Genomic DNA, 11,072 nt, shown 5'->3' on the forward strand with positions numbered 1-11,072 from the left:
AGACGATGTAAAAACGTTCACCCACACACGCACGTTGCGTCGTGTTAACTCTCAAAGTTTAGAACGAAACGTGAAAATGCTAAACCATAGACGCACGTTGCGATGTTTTAAGTCACAAAATTCAGAACGAAGGATAAAGCGGAAAATGAAAACTATAAAGGACCAAAGTTGACAGTAAAAAAATTGTGAGGATAGATTGCAAAAGATAAAAAGTTTTGTGTTAAAAGTAAAAAAAACTAATAGTTTTTGGTTAAAAGTAATTTATGAAATACTTTTAGTTGAAAAGTAAAAAAAATCAATTTTTTTTTTTAAAAAGCCCCAAAGCCAAGGTTACAACAACCATATGCATAACCATTTTTTCTTTGAAAACCCCCAAAGCATAGATTACAACACATAAGTAAAAAAATCAAAGTGGTTAAATCGCAAAAGATGGAACCGTTTGAATTAGAAATAAAAAATCATATTAATCAAAGAGGTTAAATTACCAAAGATTAAAACTTTAAACTTAAATTGTCAAAGATTAAAACTTTAGGGTTAAAATGGAAAGAAATATTAAAAATTTTAAACTTAAATTGTCAACGATTAAAATTTTAAGGTAAATTATCAAAGATTAAAACTTTAGGGTTAAAAAGGAAACAAAGTTTAAAAGTTGAAACTTATATTATCAAATATTAAAACTTTAAGGTTAAAAAAGGAAATTTTCATTTTTTTTGAAAAACTCACAAAGCCCAACTTACAACACATATATGCACAAACATCTTGCTTATTTAGTTATTTATAGTGTTTAATGTTTAATGTTTAATACCATATTTGCCCTTGTTAACAACTGAGAAGTCCAGCTTTTGAATGCCATTTGATCGGTTTATCCATAGATAGAGATATTCTCCAGAATTGAAAACCCTATGTCAGTGACTGGCGTTACATCTTCATATGCGAGTCATTGAATACGTTCGTCAAAATCCAAGTTATTGAATACGTTCGTCAAAATCCAAGTTAAATCCCAAGGTAAACAAATCAACTCTCTTTTAAAAGTTAGGGTTATAGTTGCTATAAATTTGGTGTCAAAGAATTTATATTAATTTGTGTGTGGAGAAAGTGGAAATAGTTCGATGAATTGCAGTTAAGGTGTTCGATGAATTGCCGCCTTGTGTTTATCATGTATTTTCCATCTCTGAACTCATAAACTAATAGTTAATGGTTCTTAATACATGTTAAGTGCTATGGTTTTTTTTTGTAATTACTTCTTCGGTAAACGGGAAAACGGGGGTCTTTATACTTGTATGTCAAAATCAGTTGTCATGGAATAAAACTGTTGGGATTTGACAAGAATTTGTATGTTGGTGGATTGATATAAGTCCTCACCAATCATCATCATCCACGTTCCACAACTATTTCCATTACAATTTAAACCTTGACACTGTAAGGGTTGCCATGAAGAGATTAGTTTTTGTATTAATTAACATGTTATTCACTGAATAGGACTCTGTCTAGCGCCTGTCATATGTGATTTCTATATGCATGTTGTACTGTTTGAAGTATTCGTAGGTGGTTAATTGTACACAGGTCAAGGCACGCCTCAAGGACAGGTTAAGTGGAAAAACAACAGGAGGATCAAGTGAGAAATCAGAACCAAGTGCATCAGTTGAACTGAATTTGTGTATATTTGATGAATTGGTTGTTAAAAGAAAAGAAGATCTCTGGATGGTGGAATTCTTTGCACCTTGGTAAATTTATTGTTTGAGCTAGCACTGTGTTTGCTAAATGCTATTATTTGGTGATTGTAATACATCAAAATGGCTGCTACACTTTATAAAGGTTCGCACATATGTTGCCTTATCCTCGTGTGTGGGCATGATAATTCATTTAGATGCAATTGACGTGGAGCTCGAATAAGGGCATCCACCCGACAGTAGAAAACGAGCAAGCACTGGAGATGCTGAGGATGGCACACAAACAAAAACAGTTAGACGTAAGACACATATAATGTCTGTGAGTGAAAGACTTCTTAAAGGTAAGTTTATTTTTTTAGCAATACGAGTGATGTAATTTGTGTTTCAGTTTCTTGAAGTCATTTTTGTATAGGAATTTCAGTTGCATAAACTTTTACACTTAATCACTTGTAGAGTTTTGCTATCTCATTTGCCACAAAGTGATGACTCAGTCGCTTACTACTCCATGTGCTCACAATTTCTGCAAGTCATGCTTGCAGGATGCTTTTGCTGGTCAAACATTTATAAAGGAAAGAAATTGCAAAGGTAGACGAACATTAAGGGCACAAAAGAACGTCATGAGATGTCCGCCATGCTCTAATGACATTTCTGAGTACCTTCAGAATCCACAGGTAACTTTGATAATCTAATATGTTTTTAGTATATTTTGTTTGTGTGATAGAGGGTTTAAATAAGTACTTGATGGTTAAAATTACCATTTAATCATTGTATCTCATTATAAGCATATATTTCGTCCGGCTATTTATTCGATCTCTATGTATTTGGTTATTTGGTTTTGTAACTAGAAATCAAGAACTCAAGATATTTCATTCTTTATTAGAAAACCATTGCTTCTGTTTTTGTTTTGCAAGTAGGCCACATTTGTTATATTAAGAATTTTTGCATTTGCATTTTGTTGGGCCATACATCTATTATTTCAGAACGATCGTGTTGGGGTTCTTATTTTGCTTTTTCTAGAGTTACTTGGCAGTCGGTTGCTCTTTTCTACATTAGTTCTTATTATGCTTTTCTTCCTAGGTTGGAGTTACTTGGCAATTGGTTGCTCTTTTTCACAGTTCTTATTTGTGCCTAGGGTTCTGTTGATTGTCAAAGGATGCAAGGACTGCTGGGCATTGGTTCATCCTATAGAAATGTGATGGTTCTGTTTGATCTTCTTACCTTGGTTAACCAGCTTAATATCTTATTATCTGCTTGTAGAGTTAAGTCATCTATTTTGTTTCTTGGTAAATACCTGCAGTTCTTCTCTATGGGCATGTTCAATCTTTGTCCTGCGTGGATGATCATTTGAGGTTACTTTGGGGTTAAAGGCGAACTTGACCAAAAGTAAAGTATACGGGGTAGGGGTAGAATTTGCAAACATCATCGGGTGTCAAAAGGGGGAGTTCCCGTTCGTATATCTTGGGTTACCGGTTGGAGCCAACATGAATCGTGTCGTGTGGCGAATTGGAAAGGTGTGGTGGACAGATTTAATGCAAAACTATCTTTATGGAAAGCCCGTTGGCTGTCTTTCTCCGGCAGAATCATGCTTATTAAGGCGGTGATGGCTTCAATGGCTAATTATTATCTATCCATGTTTAAGGCCCCTAGCGGTGTGATCAAATCTCTAGAAGGCATTCGGAGGAGATTCCTTTGGGGTGGGTCAAGTCTTGGCAAAAAGATCCGATGGGTGGCGTGGGATAAGATTTTAAGGTCTAAGAAAGAAGGGGGGTTGGGGGTTGGCAGCATTAAAGAGATGAATCTGGGCCTCCTCTCCAAGTGGTGGTGGAGATAGAGGACGTGTGATGATCAGCTGTGGCGAAGAGTTATCCGGGCCATTCACGACAACGGGAGGAGCAACGATTTAATTCCGGTTAAGGCGGCTATATCCGGCGTGTGGAAGGGTATAGTTATGGTAAATAAAGAATTCAAAAATTGCAGTGTGGACTTAAATGACCATTTCGTGGCCGAGGTGGACGACGGGAAAACAGTTAGGTTCTGGGTGAATCGTTGGGTTAATGGAGGCCGGCTCAGCATGAGATTCCCAGATTTATACCGGTTATCGCAGTCTAAACAGGCCACAGTAGAAGAATGTTACAGTGTTAGAGATGGAGTGGCTCGATGGGAGTTAAAATGGAAAAGGGGGCTTAGCTCGGATCAAGAACGGGCTCGGGAACAAAGGTTGCAGTCGGTTTTGATACACCTTAGCAGGAGAGACAAAAAAGATACCTGGTCGTGGCTATCGGATAAGAAAAAAACTGATTTTCCTGTTAAAATAGTTAGACAGGAGCTGGAAAAGAGTTCAGCGAATACTTGTCAGAACAATATTTTTAACTGGAATAGAATTGCAGTGCCAAAAATCAATCATTTCGTCTGGAGAGCAACGGAAAGTCGGATTCCTACGGCTACGGCGTTGGCTAGGAGAAACGTGAACGTGGGAAACGAGCGGTGTCCATTATGTGGCATAGCTGAGGAGGACGCACATCATCTTTTAGTTGCGTGCTCTTTTGCTCGGTCCGTTTGGTGGAGCGTTTTGGTTTGGGTTAAGCTTCCAATCCCTAGGGCCTTTGAATCGGTTAATCAGGTTCTACAGCATGTGCAGAACTATGGCAGCGATGGCTTAAGAAAAAGAGTAGTGCAGTCTATTGCTCTTCTCACGCTGTGGATAATTTGGACATGCCGTAACGAAAAAATATTTAAGCCATTCTGAGAAACGTCGTGGAAGATATAAAAGACAATAGCTTCTGGTGGGTGAAGAAAAGATCAAACATATATGGCTGGGCTGAATGAAGAGAACTGGAGCTAATTCGAGTTGGATAATGTTCGGTCTTGAGTTTTGGTTTCGTTTATTTCTCTGTTGCTTCTGTTTTCTTTTCTTTTTTTTTTTTTTGTGGTTTAATATAGTTCCTCTTTGGCCGGCCAAAAGAAAAATATAGGGGGAGCCTTTTGGATGATCATAATGATGTCTATTATTATTAGCTTTAGACTTTAGATTTCATCGACTCTTTGGTGCTGGCATGGGAAAGTGTAAGTTGATAGATAACAAAATGCTCAAGTGCTGTGATGACTGTCATTAATGCTGCATAGGGTTCTCCTGGTCCATTTGGTGACAATTTTTGTTAATTTTTTTCTATTGGGCCAGTTTTGTTAAATTTTTTTATATTGGGCCAATTTGGCCCAGGTTTATAGCAATAGAAAACGGTGGACGATTCATAGCCGAAAGAAATTACAAAACAAACCAAGTTAACGAAGTTGTTGGTTTACACATTCAAATAACCGAACTTCTTGATTAAGGTTCAGTTTTAAGTCAAGATCAACTTAGGCCCAGCCATAAAGTTATATACGTATGGTACACAAACCCTTTGTTGGGCTCTTTGAATTTTATTCACAGGAAAAATTAGAAGTAAGAAAACCTAACATATGATTAAGTTATAAAATATATCTTTTACATTTGTTCAAACACGTCTAGGCAATGGCGAATTTTTTTGCAGAAGTAGATGATTTCAAAAGAGTGGTTCTAGGTGGTCAACAATTTTGTTTTCAAATCTAGGTAAGTAGCCAATTCAAACAACGACCTTACATGAACTTTCTAACCAAAAGCTGCAAAAGCTGCACCCTAAAAGAAGATCGTTGTATTAAACAGCTATGTTAATAAAGTCGTTGTTTCAAACAGGTATGTTAATAAAGATCGCTGAATCATTATGCTATGTTAATAAAGATCGCTGAATCAAACAGAAATCTTAAAGAAGATCGCTGTTTCTTTCAGCAATCTTGTAAAAAAGGTCGCTGTTTCTTTCTGCAATCTTGTAGAATATAGCTGTTTCATACATCAATGTTGATTAACTGACTGTTTTGTTTTGCAGGAGGCACATGTGAGTCTTAATTTGAAATTGTCGCCATTAAAGACTGCCATATGCAGTACTTTGTAGCCCTATAAACTAGTAGCAGTCGAATCTTGTGGCCTCATGTTTCATTAATCGGAGGGACTTACGCTAAGCCTTCAGCGGAGCCAATGGCTATGCTCATTCGTCGTGGCCAATCTAGGAGGCAATCGGCTGCAAGTTTACCATGGAGGTGAGTGAGCAAGCTGTGGTTAGGCATATAATCATAGACTATAAGTCTTTCATCTCCACCAGCATGAAATCCTTTGTCCCAACAAATTCTTGTGTTGAACTCTCCCAAGAATCTCCACCTCAACCGCGAATTCCAAATCCGCCTTCACCTATCTTGTTTTCGTTATGAAAATTGTTGGTTGCGTGCACTAGTTCTTTGAGAGTATACATATTCCATGGGTAATCCCTATTCTTTTGGGGACCGCACAAGAGATTAAAATCAAATAACTGGATCCATACAGTTTCATAACGCAAGATCACCTCAAAAAATGTAAAATTGAAAGATCTAAAGAAAGCATACATGATCTTTGGCTCTTGATCATCCTGAGAAGTGCAACAAAACAGTTCTTTAACTTCTTCATCGATGTCATCGTTAAAGAAATGAAGATTATAGTTGAGAGTGTTAATATGTATTCCACAATGAATTATGGGGAGAAAAACAGGTGGAAACAGCAAGAAGATGTTGGTTTTCCGGTGATTACAAAGCTGATAAGAGATAACATTGCAGATTCATTCTGCGATCTATTATAAAATTGCTCTTTCATTCAGCGATCTTCTTTAACATGGCTTGTCCATTCAGCGACTTTATTAAGGTATTGGTTCAAAACAGCGATCTTCTTTAACATAGCTGTTTAATACAGCGATCTTCTTTTAGGGTGCAGCTTTTGCAGCTTTTGGTCAGAAAGTTCATGTAAGGTCGCTGTTTGAATTGGCTACTTACCTAGATTTGAAAACAAAATTGTTGACCACCTAGAACCACTCTTTTGCAGCTCAAATCACCTATTTATGCAAAAAACTCGACAATGGCTTTATTACTTATTTGAGGAATTTATCAATTGGTTGACTAGAAATGGAATGTATGTATTAAGCATGTGACAATGCTTATATTTGAGGAATTTATCAATTGTATTTAGTATTTAAAAAAATGTCAGGAAAAAGACTTAAAACGTGTAACAATGCTTACAATGAAAAAGATTTGCATGGGTCAAAGCCTGAGTTTAAACATATGTTGATGCCCAATTGTTAACATGTCCTATTATTACACGTGTTAATACTAAATGGCTAATTACTACTTCAGTACTTCTTTTACGTGACTCATAACCAAACAAAACGATATGCTGAAAAAACTAACAGAAAACGCAAACAAGGCTGCAAACGTTGACCCCGCTGCAACGCGCGGGTTCCTCACTAGTTGTAAAAAATAAGCATTTTTTTACAACTAAGGCCAACCTGGTTTACCATGTATGTTATTACCAGGATCCAAATGCAAATATTTTAGTTGCAAGCTAAACCTTTTGTTCTGAAAGTACAAGGTCCATGTTATGCCTAGTAAGTATACATAAATTATTGTTTTTCTTTTGCAGCCTGGAAACTGTTGTTGACACTTTTGGTAAGATCTGACATTGTCTATGTGTGTGATTTTGTTTTTGTTTTGGAGCCTATGGTGGCAACTGTATTTCGTGAAGAAATTGTTAGTGAAAGGTATATTTACTTTTTATGATCCAAGATAAAATATAGAGATTGAAACATACTGTTGGAAAGGTGATATGTTTGATGGTAGAGATTTGATAGATGCAGAGGTGTTTTTAAGTATATTTATGTTCTTGACACAAAAAACATGTCCTTTTATTCACACTTTGACCTCTAAAATGGTTAAACATTATGAGTGAACCTTAATATATATGCTTTAGAATAAGATTGTAAGTATGACACATTGTCTTCAAAAATTTGAATTAAATAAATTAACGTTGCAAGATTGGCTTGAATTAGGAGAGGAAGTAAATTATTTAAGTTTGTATTTTATTTGTGTTTTTGATGTTTTGATGAATCTGATGATGAAATTATTTAGTATTTTTATTTTTTATAGAATATAATTTTTTTGTTTATTTTTTAATTTCGTGACAAGGCGTACGCCTCGTGAGGCTAAGGCAAAGCGCCTCGAGGCACGATTTCGTACTTTTAAATCTTGGTTTCTACTCCATTTTGTTTTAGCTTCTACAATTTTTACAAATCAAGCTACTTGAGTTATCCCAACTTTCATGGAGAGTTTTTTTCCATAAAAAACGAAAAAGCAATCCTAACCATTATTGATCCGAACATGATTTGTTCTGCACCAGTCTGCTCAAGCTCAACCTAAGCTGGAAGAAACAAGTTCTGAAGGTAATAGAAGTGGCTTCCAATTCGCCAAGTTCTGAAGGTAATAGTAGTGGCTTCCAATTCGAGTAACCGAGCATTCTTAAAGAATGTATTAGTAGTGGCTTCCAATTCGAGTAACTGAGCATTCTTAAATATAAACACTTCGGAGTTTGAAATGTATAAGTCTGGATGCGATTGGGGGGCTGTTTGGTGAGCCGGTCAACTTGGTTAGCCGGTTCAGACACGGTCTGGTCAAACCATCAAACATTTTTGGTATTTTTTTATTTGAAGATACTATTATACTTTAAATTAATAAAACCCATATAATATATAGTACGATATCATGGGCCAACAGAATTAATATCTGCATACTTAATATACCAATGATCACTTGGGGAGGACCATAAGAGCAAGGAAGCTTTTGCTTATATTTTTTTTAGAAACTTTAATAGAAACTTCTATAGTTATTATTGTAGTCATAGAAATCAATGCCTGACATTTTTTTTGTAGGCAGAAAAATTACAGAAAAGAGCTAGGGGCATTTAAAACAGAGTAACGGTATGCCTCTTAGACCAGAATTCAGCCCGGCACATGGTAAATCTGCAGCTTTTAACTATTTCTCATGTTTCAATTTGATATTGAATTATTGATCGAGTTACCCTTGTAGGAAGTCGATCCTTGTGAGGACTTGACTGATAGTGATATCGGACTGGTAATGGGTCAAAAAGGACGGGTTGAATTCACCTACAAGGTGCTGCTGGATTTGCTCACTTAGAAGCTGGGAAGTACAAGCATGTTGCCCGCAAGGTTTTTTTTTTCTTTTTTATCTATTACATATTATTTATAATCCTACTTCTATTTTTCATTTTGTTCAATGGTTATGCCAAAGGAACTTAATTCTACTCTTATAATGGTGTGTGACACGTAATGATGCAAAGAATATTAGCATTCCTCTAATTTTTTAGGGTTGTATTTGCCTAGCATGTGGTCGTAATCTGGCTAGCAATACTTATTGTTATGTAACTTGTATGAGTAATGCACTATACGATTAGCGAGAGTGATGGGGGTTAGGAAAGCATACTTTAATGCATAAATACAAAGTATTCATTTATGTATTATTTTTGTTTTTTACTACTACTAATTTCAGATTATATATTGTCCAGGTAATGGAACTTAGCTTCCCATTCCATAAAACTAGCTGCGAAACTTTCAAATGGAATAGCTGCTACCTGCTACTGTTAATGTGGAACATAGTTAGGTCTCGTTTTCCTTTCTGTTTATAATTTTTGAATGCCGAGTGTCTTTTACAAACCAAGGTTGAAATACAAACTACCAAACAAAAAAAATATATATGTTTTTTAACTTCTTTTTCAAAGTTCACCATTTGTTTTGACCTGAAAGAGCCCATGAAGATTGCTACTTTAATTGCTGTCTACGTGAATTGGGATTTTACAAGAGTCCATGGAATCGGCTGGGGTTGGGCCGGTGTGATTTGGCTTTATAGCATAATCATCTATTTCCCGTTAGACATTTTCAAATTCATCATCTGTTACAGTTAAGTGGCAAGGTTTGGGACAGTATGATCGAAAAGAGGGTAAGCCCGTTTGTTAAATGTTCATCATATTCATTTACACTAATCAACATTAATACATTATATTAATTAGGACCCTGCTCTACTCGTGTTCTGAACAAGCCACCAAAGGTGCCAGTCAAGGTTGGTTTCTTAGGGTTGGAAATTTATGACACAATTCGTTAACATGTTCAATACGAAGTTAAATGGGTTTGTAGTTTTTTAAATCTTTGTTATGAAGTGTGATTTGGTTTTGATATTTATTTTGATTTTGGTTTGGGTTGGGTTGGGTTGTGTGTTTTAGGTGATGTGCTTTCAGGAACAACAACGGTGCTGGTTTTTTACGATGGTGGAATAGCTGTCGTTCTTCTGGTTTTTTAATACACTTGGAATATTTTCCCGTTGGTGAGCCTAAAGCACATTGGTTAGTGTTTTTTAGTTAGTAGCAAGTTTTTGGGATAAAAGTTTGTGTTTTGTTTGTGAAGATCGATATACTTTTATGCAGATTCTTTGAGCTATATGTCTGCTTTATCAGTAGCTCTTGCGCTCGTGTTACTTGTGATCGCTACTGGAATTACAATCTTCAAGTTTATAGCAGCAGGAAGTATTATAATGCCTAAGTGGAGGTGGTGCCACGCCGCCACCACATAAAATGGAAGTCTGAATCTCCCTTTGCCACAAACGTCTTCGGTCACAAGATAACAAAGAACAAACTAACCTATTTGGCTTTTTTACAAACTACCTAATGTTTTTCTCCTTCTCACTTTGAGTTGTACAATTGTATAAATGTGTTTTTTATTCCTGTTTTCTGTCGAATTGAGTGGTACAGTTGTATATGTGTTTATTTGGAGACATTAATGTATGTTCTTTAATTGATAATTAATATTATTATACTTGTTGACAACTTATATCTTGTTCTATTTTAGTTATTCCAAATGAATATAGCTATTTTTATGTTTTTAGGTAACCATGTAAAGCTACAAAACCTGGATTGTTTCTTATAAACATTAAAAAATGATACAAAATACCACGTCAACGATGAATAAAGACCAGAGCAATATGAATCATGATACACAACACCTATACCATGAATAATACAACTGACATAAGTACTATGTAATATATTTGATTGATAAACTAACAAAAAACGAGTATCACATTGTAAACTGTCGTTGCATCGCGAATTTGGTTTTGGTTATGGCTCAAAACCGAACCTCCTCGTACATAGCCCTAAACTCACTAACCTAAGTGATATGTTTCCCGCCGCATCGCGTAGGTAAACGACTAGTAAATAGATTATGTACATAGCATGCAACCTTAAAGTAGAAGTACTTTTTAAGTTTTAAATCCAATATATTACCTTCGACAAAGGTCCCTGTTTCGAGTATCTGAAATAGATTATAGGTTCAGGCTCAACATAACCTATACACAAAATAGGCCCAATCAATGGAAGAAGCATGTGGCCTAAGGCAGGTTGTGGTACAAAGCTCCTTGAACCAATGTACCACAAACCAGTTGGCAAACCAAGGAAAATGAGAAGGAAGGATA

The 11,072-nt window shown here is 35.9% G+C and overlaps 1 protein-coding gene across 31 annotated transcripts; it reads left to right on the forward strand.

The window, feature by feature from the left end:
- The first annotated feature begins 832 nt into the window (after positions 1–832).
- LOC110865579 (E3 ubiquitin-protein ligase ORTHRUS 2-like) lies at positions 833–10,428 on the forward strand. Of its 31 annotated transcripts, XR_004861187.1 has the most exons (14): positions 840–1,005; positions 1,564–2,011; positions 2,124–2,341; positions 2,748–4,527; positions 5,570–6,411; positions 7,183–7,300; positions 7,936–8,015; positions 8,465–8,548; positions 8,622–8,761; positions 9,118–9,207; positions 9,510–9,548; positions 9,619–9,668; positions 9,829–9,948; positions 10,030–10,428. XR_004861187.1 is itself a non-coding variant. In XM_022114874.2 (5 exons), the coding sequence occupies exons 2-5, from the start codon at positions 1,984–1,986 to the stop codon at positions 3,016–3,018; spliced, it is 357 nt and encodes a 118-aa protein (XP_021970566.1). In that variant the 5' UTR covers positions 836–1,005; positions 1,564–1,983; the 3' UTR covers positions 3,019–4,808. The 31 variants fall into 31 exon arrangements, 2 of the variants coding, with proteins under 2 accessions (XP_021970565.1, XP_021970566.1); XR_004861179.1 differs by having other exon boundaries at positions 834–1,005; positions 1,564–1,724; positions 1,816–2,011; ... (2 more) ...; positions 5,570–8,015; positions 9,118–9,668; XR_004861185.1 differs by having other exon boundaries at positions 835–1,005; positions 5,570–8,015; positions 9,118–9,212.
- The last annotated feature ends 644 nt before the right edge of the window (positions 10,429–11,072 follow it).

The sequence above is a fragment of the Helianthus annuus genome, chromosome 6, assembly GCF_002127325.2.
Source record: "Helianthus annuus cultivar XRQ/B chromosome 6, HanXRQr2.0-SUNRISE, whole genome shotgun sequence".
Classification (NCBI taxonomy): domain Eukaryota; kingdom Viridiplantae; phylum Streptophyta; class Magnoliopsida; order Asterales; family Asteraceae; genus Helianthus; species Helianthus annuus.

Excerpts from the sequence above, each read along its gene's own strand:
- LOC110865579 (XM_022114873.2), top strand. The coding sequence starts at position 1,984 with ATGTCTGTGAGTGAAAGACTTCTTAAAG. Across the intron at positions 2,012-2,123 it reads GAGTGAAAGACTTCTTAAAG|AGTTTTGCTATCTCATTTGC; the intron begins GTAAGTTTATTT and ends AATCACTTGTAG. Across the intron at positions 2,342-2,802 it reads AGTACCTTCAGAATCCACAG|GGTTCTGTTGATTGTCAAAG; the intron begins GTAACTTTGATA and ends ATTTGTGCCTAG.